Source organism: Prionailurus bengalensis, chromosome E2 (assembly GCF_016509475.1).
Source record: "Prionailurus bengalensis isolate Pbe53 chromosome E2, Fcat_Pben_1.1_paternal_pri, whole genome shotgun sequence".
Lineage (NCBI taxonomy): Eukaryota > Metazoa > Chordata > Mammalia > Carnivora > Felidae > Prionailurus > Prionailurus bengalensis.
The window spans coordinates 8,080,673-8,097,677 of record NC_057352.1 but is presented as its reverse complement, the minus strand read 5'-3'; the positions used below and the strand labels follow the sequence as shown (position 1 = coordinate 8,097,677).

The following is a 17,005-nucleotide window of genomic DNA, read 5'->3' as shown; positions in this document are numbered from 1 at the left end:
TGCTCTGGCAAGTCCCCGCTCCCAGCCTCCGGTCACTTGGTCACTCAGTCACTCGCTGTGGCTTCTGGGCCACGACCCCTGACGCGCTGCCCCACCTGGGCCTGCCTCCATTTTCCACCTTCTCCCCTCCCAGGCCATGCGTGAGGGGCTGCTGATGCCCGTGGTAAAGACAGAAGGTGTCGAGGACTACACGGGAGCCACAGTCATCGAGCCCCTCAAAGGGTATGACCCCGTGTCTGGGTGGGGGTGGCTCGGGGCTTCCGGCCCTGACTCTTCCCCTCCCCCCCGTCCCCCTCCCCCCCAGGTACTACGATGTCCCCATCGCCACACTAGACTTCTCCTCTCTGTACCCGTCCATCATGATGGCCCACAACCTGTGCTACACCACACTCCTGCGGCCCGGGGCCGCCCAGAAACTGGGGTATGGCACCTTTTTCATCTTGGGGACCCCAGGCCCGGGACCCAGATGGGAAAGGGAGTGGAAGAGAGACTTGAGAGGTGGGGAGAGCCTGAGGGGGTCTCGAGGGGAGGAGGTGGGGAGGCTGGGCATCACCCCCCGGCGTCCTCCGCCTCAGCCTGACAGAGGATCAGTTCATCAAGACGCCCACAGGGGATGAGTTTGTGAAGACGTCAGTGCGGAAGGGCCTCTTGCCCCAGATCCTGGAGAACCTTCTCAGCGCCCGGAAGAGGTGGGTTCTTGAGCGCCCCACCCACCCCTTCTCAGAGCTCAAACTTGCTCAGGCTCCTCACCAGTCTGTCTCTCGTGGGTCACCCCAGGGTTGCCGCGCCACACATTAACTGCCACGGTGTATGAATTAGAACAAGACATCCCTCCAGATGGCTCCCCTTTGCCCCCTCTGCTGGACACCTCTGTGTAGTACACAGCCTGCACAACTGTACACGGCACCCATTTCTAGAAAGGCACCTTGACCAGTGCCCAGGCCAGGGCCTCTTATCTTTCCCTGAGATATGGGACGCTGCCTCAGTGGCCTGTGCTTCCTCTCTCTCCAGGGCCAAGGCTGAGCTGGCCAAAGAGACAGACCCCCTGCGTCGGCAGGTGTTGGATGGGCGGCAGCTGGCGCTCAAAGTGAGCGCCAACTCTGTATACGGCTTCACTGGTGCCCAGGTGGGCAAGCTGCCGTGCCTGGAGATCTCACAGGTGAGTGCCCAGTTCCCACGGTGGAAGGTGGGGGGCACATAGCCCCTCCCTGGGAGAACCAGGGCTCCGTGTGGTAGAGCCCAGGCTGCCCCAACTTGCCAGCTTTCGGGAGAGGGGATGCGTGAGTGTTTGGTTCATTCATTTTTGAACAAATGCTCGCCGAACGTCCTGTGTGGGTCCAGCAGGTGGCAAAACGGATGAGAGTTCCTGCTCTCGTGTGGTGCGCAACCTCGTGGTCACGCAGATGGTGACAGCAGCAGATATGGGAAGGCAGTTGGTGCCAAGGGCTCTGCAGACAGATGAAGCAGTGGCAGGGGCGTAGGGGTGGTGAGCAGAGGCTTTGTTCATTGCTCATTCATTTAATCTCTCATAGTCCACCTGAAGACCCCACCCACCTCTCCCCTGGTCCCCATGAGGGTGGGGGAGTGGAGAGCAGGTCCCCTGCCTCCACATGAGAGGATGGGGCCATGTGTCTGCTCATGGGGGCTGGGGTGGTGCCCAATAGCACAGCCAGCCCCTGACGCTTGACTTGCCGTGTGTGCTCCGTCACTGAAGGAGCAGGTGCGCGGATACGTCTTCCTGCCCCGGGTGTGAAGATGCTTGGTCAGTGCTCTGCTCTGAGAGGGAACATGGGCAGAAAAGCCCACCACCTCACCTCCCAGCTGTGTTCTCGGCCTGTTCACCGGACGCAGCTCTGCTGCTCGGACAGAAAAACATCCACGGTCAGACCACAGAGGGTCTGAGTCCGAGGTTCTGCCAAGCTGGGATCAGGGCCTCAGCTCCTGGCGTAAGAGAGCCTTAGAAGGGCCTTCCTGCCCAGCCCCTTCCCCTGGAGTTTGGGTCTCAGCACATTCCAGGCTTGGTTACTTCCAGCCCCAGGAAGCTCCCTCTGTATGTAGGCGTTATATCGTTCCTCACGTGGCTCTGGAGGGAAGGCTTGGAAGAATTGCCAGTGGCGGGGCTTTTTGGTGGGAGAGGCCTATGCACACACCCACTCATCTTCAGTTCAGGGGCCCCCAAGACCACCCTCACCTCAAGTGATCTGCTAGAAGGACTCCAGGAACTCAGAAAAGCTGTCCTACTCACAGTTATGACTTAATACAATTAAAGGATAGAGATTAAAATCAGCCAGGGGAAAAGGCATGGAACTTGCAATTTGTCTCCACCAGTGGAGTCATGCAGACAGTGTTTATTTCTCCCGGCGTTGATGTGTGACAACATGCATGGAGTGTTGCCAACTAGGGAAGTTCACTGAGCCTCAGTGTCCTGGGTTTTTACTGGGGGCTGGTCACGTAGGCATGGAGCATCTGTGTGACCGACCTTCGTTACTCAGTCTCCAGCCCCTGCAGAGAGGTCAGGCTGCTAGCGTGTGGCCCGAGGCCTCACCATGAGTCACACTGTCAGCACAGTCCAAGGTCCTAGGTGAACAAAGACACTCTTTTAGGCAGGACATTCCAAGGGCTTCAGGTTCCCTCCCAGGAGCCAGCCAAGAGCCAGGGCTCTTTCTGGGCAAGTTTCCTCCTATAGTGCATCCCACCCATATTGCTCTCATTGGCCTTTCATAAGTCTCTGTGGGCCTCCCCCAGGCTCCCTGGTAGAGAGAGGTGGGTGTTTGGCTGTCAGACTCCAGCCCCGAAGCAGAGGCCAGGCCAGGAGGACTTGGCTTTGCTTCCCTTGGGGCTTCTTCATCAGGGCCACCGCTTCCTGGTCATGTCCCTCTGTCTTTTCCCTCTTCATCCTTCCCTGTGTTTCTTTGCCTTTTTCCTTATTGCTGTCTCTCAGGCTTACAGGGGCAGGGAGATCAAACAAACAAACAAAATACTGAATCATTCCAGAAAAGGATGAAGGAAAGAAAAAGGAACATAGAACAGGTGAAACAAGCAGAAAGCATATAGTAAAGTGGTGAACATTTAAGCCCAGATATGTTCAGTAATTATACTAAATGTAAGTCACGTAAATGCTCCAGTTAAAATACAGAGATCTTCTGACTGGATCCAAACAAACAAAAGCAAAAGAGTCACACCCATCTCTCCTTGGTGTGTACCCCGGGCATTTTTTTTTTTTCTAAAATTTTTTAATGTTTTTATTTATTTTTGAGACAGAGAGAGACAGAGCATGAGCAGGGGAGGGCAGAGAGAAAGGGAGACACAGAATCTGAAGCAGGCTGCAGGCTCTGAGCTGTCAGCACAGAGTCCAACGCGGGGCTCAAACTCACGGACTGCGAGATCATGACCTGAGCTGAAGTCAGATGCTTAACCGACTGAGCCACCCAGTCGCCCCGCCCCGGGCATTTTTTAATGTTTATTTATTTTTGAGAGAGAGAGAGGGAGACACAGAATCCAAAGCAGACTCCAGGCTCTGAGCTATCAGCACAGAGCTTGACATGGGGCTCATGAGCTATGAGATGATGATCTGCACTGCAGTCTGAAGCTCAACCTTCAGTTGAAGGCTCCCCTTCGGTTCCCTTATTTGTAAAGTAGGATTGTTGGAAAGTTTCTCCATGAGCCTGGCACATCCCCCCTACTCTGAGGGGGCATTTGACAGTATGTAGGGTCATTTCTGGTTGCCCAAGGATTTGGGGGTTGCACTGTTGGCTTTCGGGGTGGGGGCCGGGAATGTCAGTGATCCTGCACCATGGAGAACTGCCTGCAATGTTACCACATGTCACAGCACCTCCATGGCAGGAAACAGCGTGCTGATGGCCTCTTCTGGCTTCAGCCTTTCTCACCTTAAATTTTTTTTTTTTTTCAACGTTTATTTATTTTTGGGACAGAGAGAGACAGAGCATGAACGGGGGAGGGGCAGAGAGAGAAGGAGACACAGAATCGGAAACAGGCTCCAGGCTCTGAGCCATCAGCCCAGAGCCTGACGCGGGGCTCGAACTCACGGACTGTGAGATCGTGACCTGGCTGAAGTCGGACGCTTAACCGACTGCGCCACCCAGGCGCCCCTCAGCCTTTCTCATCTTTGCAGACCTTCCTCCTCTGTGCCTAGAGCTCTGGGCTAGCGACCCAGTTCTTTCCAACAGATGGTTGAAAAGGAGCTTAGTGGCCGCGTTTTGTAGATTTGGGCATCAAGGCCCAGAGGGGCAGAGTGACTCACCCAAGCCCACACCCCCAGGAAGTAGCGGAAGTGGCACCCTGAGCCCAGGACTCCTGGGTCCTCACTGCGTGGTTCTCTCCCTGACAGAGCGTTACCGGCTTTGGGCGCCAGATGATTGAGAAAACAAAGCAGTTGGTGGAGTCCAAGTACACGGTGGAGAATGGCTATGGCACCAGTGCCAAGGTCAGAGGCTGCCCCTCCCACTGCCCAGAGATGGGGCTGGGTCAGGGGAGTTGCGGGGGCTTGGCCCCCATCTCTCCATGCCTCCCAGTCATATACGTCCCTCCCCAGGTGGTGTATGGTGACACTGACTCAGTCATGTGCCGATTTGGTGTCTCTTCTGTGGCCGAGGCAATGGCCCTGGGGCGGGAGGCTGCAGACTGGGTGTCAGGCCACTTCCCCCCGCCTATCCGGCTCGAGTTTGAAAAGGTAAGTGGGAGCCCCCCTCAGGGCTGGAGTGGCCAGATGGGTCTCGCAAGTTTCAGAGGGTCTCTGATTCTCAGCGCCTGCATTCGTGTGCGGTTCCCCTCACATCTGCAGATGTCAGCATCTGGAGCCCCCAGTGGCCCTCGGGGGCTCTCCATCTTGGGGGTGCCCTGATCTGGGTACTCTGAGTATCCCATGCTTCACATTCTGTAGGTCCCGGTTTGGGGGTATTTGGGGGCCTGGATTCTCCTGAGTTTGGAAGCTTAAAGCCTTGGGCTTTGTGATGCAGGATAGTGTCTGTTTTTTTGGAAACTTTTGTCAGTCTTGGAGCGCCTCTGGTTTTGGGTGTGGGGGCTGCCTTGGGTGGTGGGAACCCCGACCGGGGTGAATCCTGCATCAGGGCACCATTGGCCGGTGCTGCTTGGCTCCCAGCAGGAAATCAGGCTTGGGGTCTGGGGACTCCAGGGTTCAAACTTGGAGTCAGGTCTTGGGTACACCTGCTCTCAAATTTAGAGCCTCCCCAATTTGGGCCTCCCTGCCTCAGGGCTCCCTCCTGGGCCTTAGTCTCAGCTCCTTGGGGTGGAGGGAGGTGCTGCCTTGTACCCCTGTCTGCCTCAGGTCTGTCCCAGATCCAGATTTGGGGCCCTCCGGGCTTCACCTCATGACTGGGTCTTGTTTTAGGGGCTTTCTCTAGTTTTCAGATTTGAGATCCCTGGAATGCTGAGGTGTGCCCAGGCTCAGGCACGGGGGTCTTGAGATCTTGGGATCCATCTGTCCCAGGGCCCCAATCCTGTATCACGTGGACCAGCCCTGTGTGTCCCAGTTTCTGAGGGAAGTCTCAGGAGTCAGGAGGTCTTGAGGGTCTCAGCCACGGGTCCCTCCCTAGGTCTACTTTCCCTACCTGCTCATCAGCAAGAAGCGGTACGCTGGCCTGCTTTTCTCCTCCCGGCCGGACGCTCACGACCGCATGGACTGCAAGGGTCTGGAGGCCGTGCGTCGGGACAACTGCCCCCTCGTGGCCAACCTCGTCACCGCCTCCCTGCGCCGCCTGCTCATCGACCGGTGGGTGGGAACCTCCCCTCAGCCCCGGAGGCCATGCCCCAGCCCCTCTCCCTCAGACCCAGGAGCCCCCAGCCCCCTCCTCCCCTGGGGACACAGGTGTCAGGCCCAGCTTGTCCTCCGTGGTGGAACGGTGGAAAGAATGTGGGGTTGGACAGCTGTGGGTCTAGGCCCCGCCTCTGCCACTTTGCAGCCTGTGGCCTGGCTGGGTCCCTCCCCGCCTTGGGCCTCATCCCCGAGAGCACACTCTGGCCCTCAGCAGCCACTGGTGACCTCCCCATCCCGGCCCTGCAGAGACCCCGCGGGTGCCGTGGCCCACGCACAGGACGTCATCTCAGACCTGCTGTGTAACCGCATTGACATCTCCCAGCTTGTCATCACCAAGGAGCTGACCCGCGCGGCCTCTGACTACACCGGCAAGCAGGCCCATGTGGAACTGGCCGAGAGGTCCGCCCAGTGGGAGGGGTGCAGGGCTGTCCAGAAATAGCCCCCTCCTGCCAGCTGGGCACCACTTCCTACAGCCCTGTCCGCCCCCGCCATCCCACCTGCCCTCACCCGCCCCGCCGCCCCGGTCTCCCCGCAGGATGAGGAAGCGGGACCCCGGGAGCGCGCCCAGCTTGGGCGACCGTGTCCCCTACGTGATCATCGGCGCTGCCAAGGGCGTGGCTGCCTACATGAAGTCCGAGGTCAGGCCCACCTGGGCTGCCCGCTCCGCCCAGCTCCCCTCTGCTCTCACTTCTGCTTTCCAAGCCCTGCGGGGAGGGTGTTTCCCTCTGTGGGCCCCACAGGGTCCTGAGAACCGCCCCCAGCACACCCCTGGGAGTTGGCTCCCTGATGCCTTTCTCCCAGGCCTCCCGTGCCCTCTGGAGGGCCCCCCCCCAATAGTCTGACCCCTCCCTTGCTCCCCCTGCAGAAGAAGACCCAGCCTCACCATGCACATCACGTCTCTCCGTCTCTCTCTTTGCGTGTCTGCTTGGTCCTTGCTCTCCAGCCCATAATTCTCTTGGATTCCTGTCCTTCCCCCTCCTACCCCAATGTCCAGTGACCTCTGATCCCCACAACCCCTTCCTCAGTCCCCAGTTCCTGTCCTGCCTCCTCATATCTTGGCTTCTAGCTTTCACTTCCAGCTGCTGTCCACCTTGGCACACCCCCTAAGCTGTGAACTCTGACCCTTGCTTGGGGTCCTGAGGACCCCCACCTGTGGACCCCAGCATGCACCACAGCTCATGGCCAGAGGACCCTTCACAATCTCCGGTGCCATCCCAGACCCGTGTCCCACCTCGTTGCGGCGCCCCGGAGGGTGACCGCCCCCAGGGACTCCCCCACACCACTGCCCACACCCACAACCGGGGGACCCACCAGCCCATTGGCTCCCAGTGCCCGTCACCACGCTGCCTGCTGTTGAGCACAGCCCCTGGCCCCCGGGTGTGACCCCGCCTGGCCGCTCTGCTTGCAGGACCCCCTCTTTGTGCTAGAGCACAGCCTGCCCATCGACACGCAGTACTACCTGGAACAACAGCTCGCCAAGCCCCTCCTGCGCATCTTCGAGCCCATCCTGGGCGAGGGCCGCGCTGAGGCTGTGCTGCTGAGTACTGAGGGGGCATGCCTGGGGAGGGGGGAGGGCACCGGGGGTCACAGAGGGCACCGGGGCCCACTGCCTGCCCTCGCCTGCAGGGGGTGACCACACGCGCTGCAAGACGGTGCTCACGGGCAAGGTGGGCGGCCTTCTGGCGTTTGCCAAACGCCACAGCTGCTGCATCGGATGCCGCACTGTCCTCAGTCACCAGGGTGAGCACCGGCCCCCCCCCGCCCAGACCCCAGCCCCAGGCCCCCATGCTCCACCGGGCTCTGCCCTCGCCCAGGTCCCTGGCACCTGCCGTCCAGGCTGGCGGTGCCACCCTGGATAGGCCTGGGCCCCTGGGTGGGGGCTCCCATTTACAGGCACCCCCTCGAGGGTCCCGGGCCCCCCGCCCCGGGAGTTCCCCGGGGAGTTTTCCCCCCCGCACACTTGCTCCCTTGTTCTCTTGTCTCCGGGGACTTTCAGAAGCCGGGATGGGCAGCGGGTGGGGAAGGGGCAGGGATAGGGCAGCCCGGGGGCCCTGGCTCTGCCCCAGCTCCCCTGTGCTGACCCACCCCCTCCCCCAGGGGCCGTGTGCAAGTTCTGCCAGCCTCGGGAGTCGGAGCTGTATCAGAAGGAGGTGAGGGTTTGCGTGCGGACAGGGGGAAGGGAGGAGGGGTCCGCTGGGCCAGGGCCACCCTGCGGTGCTCTCGTCCCCAGGTGTCGCACCTGAATGCCCTGGAGGAGCGCTTCTCGCGCCTGTGGACACAGTGCCAGCGCTGTCAGGGCAGCCTGCATGAGGACGTCATCTGCACCAGGTACAGAGGCCTGGCGGGCCCGCCACCCCCGCTCTGTCCTGCCCGGGCCCCTCCCAGCTCCCAAGGCCTGTGGACCTGACCCCAGGGTCCCGGGAGGCACCCTTCACCCCTCTGCCGCCACCACCATGGCTGACCCTCAGTGTCCTGGCCTGCAAAACAGGCCCGTGCTCATCCCAGCCTTAGTTGGGCCGGGGGTTGCTGCTCAGGGGGCAGGGCTGGGCACCTGGTATCTGCCCAGGAAACGGCCGTAGTTCTCTCTGCTACTCTCGTACACACACGCGCGAGCGCGCACACACACACACACACACACACACACACACACACAACGGTCCTGGCCCCCTCCCCCAGGGCGGGCCAGGCTTTCCCCAGGGAACAGGTGGGCGGGGCGGGTTCCCACGCCAGGTGACAGGTGATATACGGCTGGTGGCCCAGCGCCCCTGCGGGCTCCCGCTGTTAGGGCTCCCCCCATGCCCGCTGAGCAAACAGCCTGCCCCTGGAAGGAGGGTTGGGTGGGCAGCGGGTGGGGGGGGGTCAAAGTCCTGGGAACAGCCCCCACCCCATCGCCGGGCCGGGCAGACGCCCTGATCGTGACCCTGACCCCGCCCCCGCCCACAGCCGGGACTGCCCCATCTTCTACATGCGCAAGAAGGTGCGCAAGGACCTGGAGGACCAGGAGCAGCTTCTGAGACGCTTTGGCCCTCCTGGCCCTGAGGCTTGGTGACCTCTGACCTCGGCAGGCTTCCCACCAGGGCCTTGGGGGGCCGGATTGGTGGAAAATTAATAAAGTTCAGGCCTCTTGTTTCCTGGTGTTTTGTGGTCTCCGGTGCACAAGGTCCGCTGTCATGAACCCTGGTCCGGAGGGGTCATTTCCACTCAGCCGGAGCCCCTGACCCCCAGGAGGCCCCCCACTGACTCCTCCCCTTCCCTCCAAGAACCCCTGGGCTCCCGGCACTGCTGCCAGCCCCACAAAAGCCAGTCCTGCCTCAGTCTCCCCCTGGGACCCTCCCTCAAGGGCCTGAGTGAACATCTAACCACACATCCTCTGCCTGGACCGCCCCGCCCTCCAGGTGCTGACCTGTTTCCTCCAGGCCTGGGGCAGCCCCTGGAACGGAAGCTCCCACTGCCCGGCATGACCCAGGGGACCCCCCCCCCCACCATGTCACACACCCACGATCTTTCCACCTCAGGGTCCTCGCAGGCTCTGGGCCTGGATTTTCCTCAGAATCCTCTCTCCCCACATTCACATCCACTCCTCAGAGTCCCGGCAACCCCACCTCGCCTTCAGACCCCATCAGTGCCTGAGCCTGTCGCTCAGTGTCATACGCCCCCCCCCCCCCCCCCCCGGCTGGTTCCTGAGTTCAGAGCCGTCCCCCGCCCTTTTACTGACCTCAGGAACACTTGGCTTCTCTACTTTCTTAGGATCCCCCCAAATCCAGCTCCTCTCCCATCCACCCTTGGGCTCAGCCCCCCATTCCCACCCCAACCGTGGGGATCCCCAAATCCAGATGGCCCCTGGGCCTGCCCTCTCTACCACGTGACCAAGGGGTTGTGCAATCCAGCCCCCTCCCCTGACCCTCCCCGAGGGGATTTTCGAGGAGGGCTGTGTTCTGTGCAGGCCTGGCCGGCACCCCTGCCCCCCCACAAGGGGCTGGGCCAAGGTATAAATAGGGGTGGTGGCTGCAGCAGGCAGCAAACCCAGCCGGCTCCACCATGCTCGCCCTGGAGGCTGCACAGTAAGTGTGGGGGGCCCTAAAGGAAGGAGTCCCCTGCACTTGGGACTCTGCCCCAGGGGGCAGGTGGGTGGGAGGGAGGGGGTCCACACTGCCTCTTGCCCCTCCTAGATCTCTTGTTCTCCCCTAGCCCCGCTTCCTTCCTCCATCCTATCCCTGTCTCTCTCGGACCTCGGAAATCTTTCCTCGGAATGCTCGCCTGTCTCCCCTCCCACCGACGGCCTCTCCCAGGTGGCTCCCCAGGTCTGTCCGCACCCCCGGCCCCCACCAGGCCTCGCTGTACCCCTGGCTTGCTCACTGTTGCCCGCTCTGCCTCTTGCCGTCTTTTTTTTCCCCTGGGGCTCTATTCTCTGCCTCTCGCTCCCTCTCTGTCTCTGTCTCCGTGTCTTTGTCTCGGTCTCTTTCCAGGTCTTCCTCTGTCTGTCTGTCTGTCTTCTTTCCTACTGTCTCCCCGTCTGTCCCCCAACCCCATCTGTCTATCCCTGGGGCTCATAACCACTTCCTGCATCCATGAATGTCTCTCTCCACACCTTCCTCCCTTCCCGCCTCTCCCATCTCCTTCCCATCTCTTCCCAGAGGCTCTCCGGCTCTCCTCTGGTCCAAGGTGGACCCATTTCACCGACTCCCTGATGGAGGCCCCCTCCCTGCCCCCACCTGGGCACTGACGCCCACAGCGGCTCTCCAGGGACTTTCTCTCCTTCACTTTCCCTGCCCCCAACCAGCCTCTGTCTATGCAAATCCCAGGGGAGGGGGGACATTTGCCTGCTCCCCCCCACCCCCCACTTCCTGCCCCGCTTGAGTGTGGTGGGGCTGGTCTCACACAAGGACACACAGCAGAAGAGCTGTGGTGGTCACAGCTGCAGCCTCCCCCTCCCACCGCACGGGCTCCCAACCACTTGGGAGATTCAGGTGGCCGAAGGCACCCCTGACATGCCCTTGTGTGTCTTCCCCTCCAGGCAGGACGGGCCACACTTCAGCTGTCTGGTGAGTTGGGGCCCTGGGGATCAGGGAGGGTGGGGGACCCAGATGGCCCACCTTGACCTCCCTGCCTCAGTTTCCCCTTCCACTCCTTCCTGTCACTCTGTCTTTCTGACTCTCCCTCCATATCTCCACCTCACTTGCCCCCTCCCTGCCCCATATGTTCCACAGAAGTTTTCCTGGTGTCTCTTTCCAGCTCTCAGGCCCTTGGCATGGCAAGGGATGGTGGTCTCTGTGTCCCTGTTACGTATTTATTTTGAGGCAGGGGGAGGGGGGGAGAGGGGCAGAGAGAGAGAGGGAGAGAATCCCAAGCAGGCTCACGAACCGTGAGATCAGCACCTGAGCTAAAATCAAGAGTTGGACACTTAACCAACTGAGCCACCCAGGCACCCCAGTTTTTGCTTTTTTTTTTTTTTTTTTTAACAAAAATCGAGGTATAACACACAAGCTGGTAAAGTGACAAATCTTGGGTACAGCCCAATGAGGTTTTACATCATGCACACACCTGTGTAACAGCTAACCAGAGCAAGATATAGAACATTTCCGTCCTTCTGGAAGATTCCCAACCAACAACCCCCTCCCCTGGATATTTTTCAACACAGATTAGTTGATTAGTTTTGTCTGTTTTCAAGTTGTATATGAAATACATCATGTAGGATGTCCCTTTTGGGGTCCGGCTTCCTTCATCAACATTTCAGTGTGTGTCAGGCATTGTTTTTGTTGTTGTTGTTTTAAGTAAACTCTACCCCCAACGTGGGGCTTGAACTCATGACCCTAGAGCAAGTGTCCCATGCTCTAATGGTCTATTGACTTAGCCAGCCGGGTGCCCCAACACTGGGTCTTTTTCCTTGCTGTATAGTACTCTGCTGGCCCCCCCTCCCCCCCCCCCCACACCTGTTCATCCATTCTCCTGTCCGTGGCACTTGGGCTGTTTCTCACTGGGAGCTATTTGAAAAGCTGCTCTGATTGTTCTTGAACAAGGCTATTGGGTGGACGTACGTTTTCAGTCCCCTGGGGGGAATACCTAGGCGTGAGACTGCTGCTACCTTGGGATGGCGTGTGTCCAGCTTTGGTCTTTACTCTCGTTGCTAAAGCAACACATGATTCTTGGGATGGATCAGAGTGATACGGAGGTGGATAAAAGAACCGTCAGACTTTCTTTGCCTCTGTAAAAAACACTTCCGGCCCTGGGACAGGCAAGCCTGGGGGAATTCTTCCACACTTGCCCCAGGTGTTGGGGTTCCTGGGAGCCCACAGTCTTTAGAGGGTGCTGACAGTTGTGTGCCTCTCTGAGACCCCGCGTCTCTGTGTTTCTGTGGGTCTCTGCCTGTATCTTTCCTTCTGTGTGTGGTGTTTGTGTCATTCTGTGTGTTCCTGCTGTGTGCTTCTGTTCCCTCTTCCGGCATCTCTGCATGTCTCTCTCTGCCCCTGTCTCTGGTGCCTGGTCTCTGTGTCTCTTGTGTTCTTCTTTCTCTGTGTCTCTTTCTCTCCTTCTCCCAGCCTCTTCCTTCCTCTCCCCCGTCCCTGTCAGAATCTTCCCGCTGGCCCAGAATGGGGGTTGGGGGCTCCCCGAAGGCTGGGATGACCCCTCTTCTTCCCCCCGACCCCCTCAGTACCCAGATGGCGTCTTCTACGACCTGGACAGCTGCAAGCACCCCAGCTACCCTGACTCAGAGGGGGCTTCTGGTGAGTGGCCCTGGCCTAGCCAACCCCCTGACCTGGACCTTGGGCCCAATTCACAGATGGGGGAGCTGAGTCCCAGGGGAGGATGTCACCTAGTTCGGCAGGACAAGGTTAGCCCAGGTCTCCAGGCCTCCTCCCCTTCCTTTTCTCACCCAGCCTCTTGCTCATGCAAATTCTGGGGTCCGAGATTTGCATGGCCCACAATGGCCCCTCTGTGCAGGGGGCTTCGAGTGGGAGGGGCTGAGGCCAGACTTGGCTTCTGACTCAGTGCCCTCCCCCAGACTCCCTGTGGGGCTGGGACCTCAGTCCAGCTGTCCCAGCCGCCTCGTATGAAGCCTTCAACCCAGCTGTGGCCAACTTCGGCCACCCCCAGGGAGTCCAGCTCTGTTACGGACCCTCGACCTACAGCCCCATGGGGAGCCTCGACCCGGCCCCCAGCCTAGAGGCCCCAGGGCCCAGCTTCCCAGCGTACCCCACGGAGGAATTCACCAGCCAGGTGAGGGGCAGGGACACAATTAACATCACCATCATTTGATTGAGGTTTAGCAGGTGCCGAGCAGTATGTGAAGACCTCTAACAAGCCTCTGAGGTTAAGTGCCATTATCACTCCCCTGCACAGACCAGCCAACAGAGGCACGGGCTCTGACCGAGGGGCGGCGTAGAGTGCCATTCTCAGCGTTGGGCACGCTTTCTTGGAGGCGGCCCGGGCATCCCTTGGCCATGCCTTGGAGATCTGAACCGAGGCCGGAGTGCAGGCCGTCAAGAGGGTGTGGGGGGAGGGGGGGACACAGTGGGGACCCACGAGGAGAAAGCTGAGGGAAGACAGCAGAGGGAGGGAGGGAAGGGGGCCCCTGGACTGCAGGTGACCCTGACCTTTTGCAGACCGTGGGCCCCCCGGCATATGCCCCCTACCCCAGCCCTGTGCTGTCGGAGGAGGAGGATCTCCTGCTGGATAGTCCCACCCTGGAGGTTTCAGACAGCGAGTCGGACGAGGCCCTCATGGCTGGCCCCGAGGGGAGGGGATCTGAGGCAGGTATGTAGGAGCAAGTGGGGTTGGGGGGGCTCCGGACACAGATGGGGGAGGGAGCTAAAGGAAGCATGGCTTGGCTTCCCAAGCGCTTACTACGTCCTCCAGCGTTGAGGGCCGTTCCCGGGTCCACCCTTGGCTGTCTGTGTGGCCCTGGGCAAATGACTCTACCTCTCTTTGCCTCGGTTTCCTATCTACAATGGGGATGGCAGGAAGTGTTTCTTCCTGGGGGTCGGGGAGATTAAGTGGGATAACCCAGGTGAGTGAGAGCAGCTCTTGGCACAGAGTGAGCAATCAGTAAGACTTCACCCTTATGATTGACACAATAGCAACAGAAATAATCATATCAACACCCGGCTATTCGGCCCCTGCTTCCGCCCAGGCGCCTGACGTGCATTATGCTCAACTCCTGGGAAATTAGGATCTTAGTTACTCTCCCTATCTGGGTCTCAGTTTCCCTTCTGTAAAATGGGCAGCAGCGGCAGCGGGCCCAACTCCTAGTGTTACAGTGATTAAATGAGCTCACAGCACTAAGTGCTTCACAAAGGTTTGTAAAAGTAAAACACACACACACACACACACACACACACACACACACACACACACGAACGGTTCATTTATAGCTGAGGAGGCTCCAGCTCAGAGAGAGGTAAAGTCACCACCTCAAGGTCACTGCTGGGAAATAGCAGACCAGACCTGGGGTTCTTGTACCCAGTGCCCTGCTATGAACCACCCCCCGTCTCCAGCTTGTGGAGCCCTTGCTGCTTGTAGGAGCCCCAGAGTCAGACCCCCTGGTCTCTTCCAGGATCCCAGTCCCTCAGGGGCCCAGAAACGGCTAGGTGAATTCAAACCCACTCCGGATCTCTTCGCCACCAGTCAGCTCCCTGTTTATATAACCCTTTGAGGAGCGCTGTCAGCCCATTTCACAGATTCACCTATAGGAGGGACAGAGCAAAGCAACAGCTTCAGGGGTAACAGCTTCAGGGAGGAGAGCAGGTTGCCTGGGGTGGGCGGGGACGCCGCACTGGAGGCAGGCAGACGCCAGCCACCTCCGTCGCCCCAGTTCTCCTGGCCTGGAGACTGAGGCTTGTTGGGGCTCGGGTTGAGGCGGGGGTTTGAACTGGGGTGGGTGTGGGGGCGGGGCCCAAGGGATACCTCCCCTAACGCACCCCCCCAAACCCCCCCGGCTCCCGCCCCCCCCAACAGGGGCCCGCAAGAAGCTCCGCCTGTACCAGTTCCTGCTGGGGCTCCTGACGCGCGGAGACATGCGCCACTGCGTGTGGTGGGTGGAGCCGGGCGCCGGGGTCTTCCAATTCTCCTCCAAGCACAAGGAGCTCCTGGCGCGCCGCTGGGGCCAGCAGAAGGGCAACCGCAAGCGCATGACCTACCAGAAGCTGGCGCGCGCCCTACGCAACTACGCCAAGACCGGCGAGATCCGCAAGGTCAAGCGCAAGCTCACCTACCAGTTTGACAGTGCGCTGCTGCCGGCCGCCCGCCGGGCTTGAGCCCAGTGGGGGCTGTCAGGGGCTCCACGCCTGTGTCACGTTGGCGTCCCCACACCCTAGGTCACGGCACCTGTGGATTCCCCACACTGGGGGGAGGGGGGCTGCTATAATCCCTAAGCCCTGCCCAGGGCCCCTCTGGGACACCACCCCTCCCCCATCGTGTCTGGGGCCCCTCTGGGATTTCCTTGTCATGTCTAGGATCCCCAGGATCCTCATGTCTGGGTTATGCGACACATAGAGGACCATACTGTGTGTCTGTGTGGAGGGGAGGGGCAGGACAGTGCTTCCAGATTCCCAAGAGCTTCTCTGGGATCCCCTTGTGGTGTCTGAGATCCTCCAACCAAGCCTGGGACCCCTCTGAGCTCCCTTGTGTGTCTGAGATCCCTTAATCTCATCTGGGAAGGGAGAGCCCACGGATGGTCACACAGGAAGGGGGGTGCCTTGTCGAGGGTCTCTCTGGGATCCCTTTCTCATGCCTGAGTCCCTCTTGTCAGATCTGAGATCTCCTACTTAGGTCTGGGGGCCTTGCGGAAACCCTTCATCAAGTCTCAGATCTCTATGCCCATCTGTGACTCTCTTGTCCTACCAGTCCCCCTAAATGATGACCTTTGTCATCTTGCAATCTCCTAATTCTCTGGAATCGCCGTACTGTCACTTCCTTGTGTCTGGAATTCTCTAATCACATCGAGGGTGCCTCTGGGATCCTTTGGTCATGTCTAAAAACATCCTGGTCAGGCTTAGAGGGGACCTCAGTGGGCCTTGTCTTGTCCAGGCCGCCTCTGGGATACCCTTATCTATCTGGGATCCTGCAATCACATCTGGGGGCCTCCCTGGGATTCTCCATCTGCTATGCCCCTTTGGGGACCCCACCAGCAGACCTGAGTTCTCACAGGGACCCTTCCCTTCCTGGGATGCCCTCTGGAGGACCAGGCTAGGGAGCATTCTGGCCACTCAACTGATTTCTGGGTGATCTTGGCAGCCCTCCCCATGTCATCTCTAACCAGAGGTCACGAGTTGGTACCCCACCCCCACCCTTCCAGCTCCCTTTGGGGCAGATCAGATCTCTGGTGGTGGTTTCTGTAGTTCACTGTGAGGGAGATTTTGCCTGATCCTTCACTAAAACTTTGCACAACGCGGCAACAGGCAACAGCGGGCTGCTTTGCGGTGCAGAGAGGCTGGAGGAGGGTGGCAGCCACTCCTAATGGGGCTTCTGTTCCCCAGTTGGCCCCAGTCCCTGCCACCCCGGGCTGTCATACCCCAGTGGCTTTTCTCAGTCACCTGTTGGCCCCCAACCATTTGCATTTTGACCCCTGGTGTGAACCCAAGGAGGTGTGAAGCTTGGGTGCACTGTGGGAGCTCTGATTGGAACCCTCCGGGGGTGCCACAGACCGTGGGCTAGGACGTCAGAGTCCCAGGTCCTGGAGGCTTCGCGGCTGGGGGAAATCTAGGGTGAAAGACTTGCTGCTTCTGGGCCTCAGTTTGTCCCTTGTGTGAAAGGGGAGAGAAGGAGGAAGATAGAAAAAGTCCCTTGCAGTCATGCTGAGCCTTTGATACATCTTCTGGAAATCCACCCCACCACCCATTCATTCACTGACATCCAGGAGGAGGAGGACAAAGGAGCTTCAAGGACCCAGAGAGGGAAGAGGTCCCTATGGGGCACACAGCTGCTGGTAGCAGGGCCCAGGCTGGGACCTGCCCTCAAAAGGACAGCACCCCCCACTCCTGGAACGGGGGCAGGGTGGGAGGGGAGTGCTAGGGACAGAATGTCCCCAGGGCCTCCTCCTGCAAATGAGGTACCTTTTGCAAAGACTATTATCTACCACCCCCAAAATGTGGAATAAAATAAAATTTAAAAAAATCAAGGTAGACAGACCTCCTAGGACCCTTTGTTAAGGACAGCAATGCTGTCTGTCCGCCTAGGCCTGCTGACCTTCAGAGCCGCTGTGGCAGCGAGGTGGAA

At 59.6% G+C, this 17,005-nt stretch overlaps 2 protein-coding genes across 4 annotated transcripts in view; both read left to right on the top strand.

The window, feature by feature from the left end:
* Positions 1–8,923, top strand: part of POLD1 (DNA polymerase delta 1, catalytic subunit) — a 29,615-nt gene extending 20,692 nt beyond the window's left edge. The window contains exons 14-27 of the mRNA XM_043598438.1: positions 134–222; positions 305–421; positions 576–689; positions 1,012–1,159; positions 4,349–4,444; positions 4,553–4,690; positions 5,574–5,749; positions 6,041–6,193; positions 6,330–6,432; positions 7,203–7,335; positions 7,421–7,534; positions 7,892–7,944; positions 8,025–8,122; positions 8,738–8,923. Of these exons, the coding sequence (XP_043454373.1) occupies positions 134–222; positions 305–421; positions 576–689; positions 1,012–1,159; positions 4,349–4,444; positions 4,553–4,690; positions 5,574–5,749; positions 6,041–6,193; positions 6,330–6,432; positions 7,203–7,335; positions 7,421–7,534; positions 7,892–7,944; positions 8,025–8,122; positions 8,738–8,843 (1,638 nt within the window). The 3' untranslated portion in view covers positions 8,844–8,923. The remainder of the gene's footprint in view (positions 1–133; positions 223–304; positions 422–575; positions 690–1,011; positions 1,160–4,348; positions 4,445–4,552; positions 4,691–5,573; positions 5,750–6,040; positions 6,194–6,329; positions 6,433–7,202; positions 7,336–7,420; positions 7,535–7,891; positions 7,945–8,024; positions 8,123–8,737) is intronic.
* An 834-nt stretch (positions 8,924–9,757) lies between these two features.
* SPIB (Spi-B transcription factor) lies at positions 9,758–16,893 on the top strand. Of its 3 annotated transcripts, XM_043598440.1 has the most exons (6): positions 9,758–9,855; positions 10,809–10,836; positions 12,444–12,516; positions 12,795–13,009; positions 13,396–13,546; positions 14,747–16,893. In XM_043598440.1, exons 1-6 carry the CDS (start codon positions 9,833–9,835, stop codon positions 15,043–15,045), a joined length of 789 nt encoding a protein of 262 aa, XP_043454375.1. In that variant the 5' UTR covers positions 9,758–9,832; the 3' UTR covers positions 15,046–16,893. The 3 variants fall into 3 exon arrangements, with proteins under 3 accessions (XP_043454375.1, XP_043454374.1, XP_043454376.1); XM_043598439.1 differs by lacking the exon at positions 9,758–9,855 and having other exon boundaries at positions 9,949–10,836; XM_043598441.1 differs by lacking the exons at positions 9,758–9,855; positions 10,809–10,836; positions 12,795–13,009 and having other exon boundaries at positions 12,451–12,516.
* The last annotated feature ends 112 nt before the right edge of the window (positions 16,894–17,005 follow it).

Coding starts and splice junctions, on each gene's coding strand:
- SPIB (XM_043598439.1), top strand. CDS start 10,783: ATGCCCTTGTGTGTCTTCCCCTCCAGGCAGGACGGGCCACACTTCAGC. Junction 10,837..12,443: donor GGCCACACTTCAGCTGTCTG/GTGAGTTGGGGC, acceptor CGACCCCCTCAG/TACCCAGATGGCGTCTTCTA. Junction 13,010..13,395: donor CGGAGGAATTCACCAGCCAG/GTGAGGGGCAGG, acceptor GACCTTTTGCAG/ACCGTGGGCCCCCCGGCATA.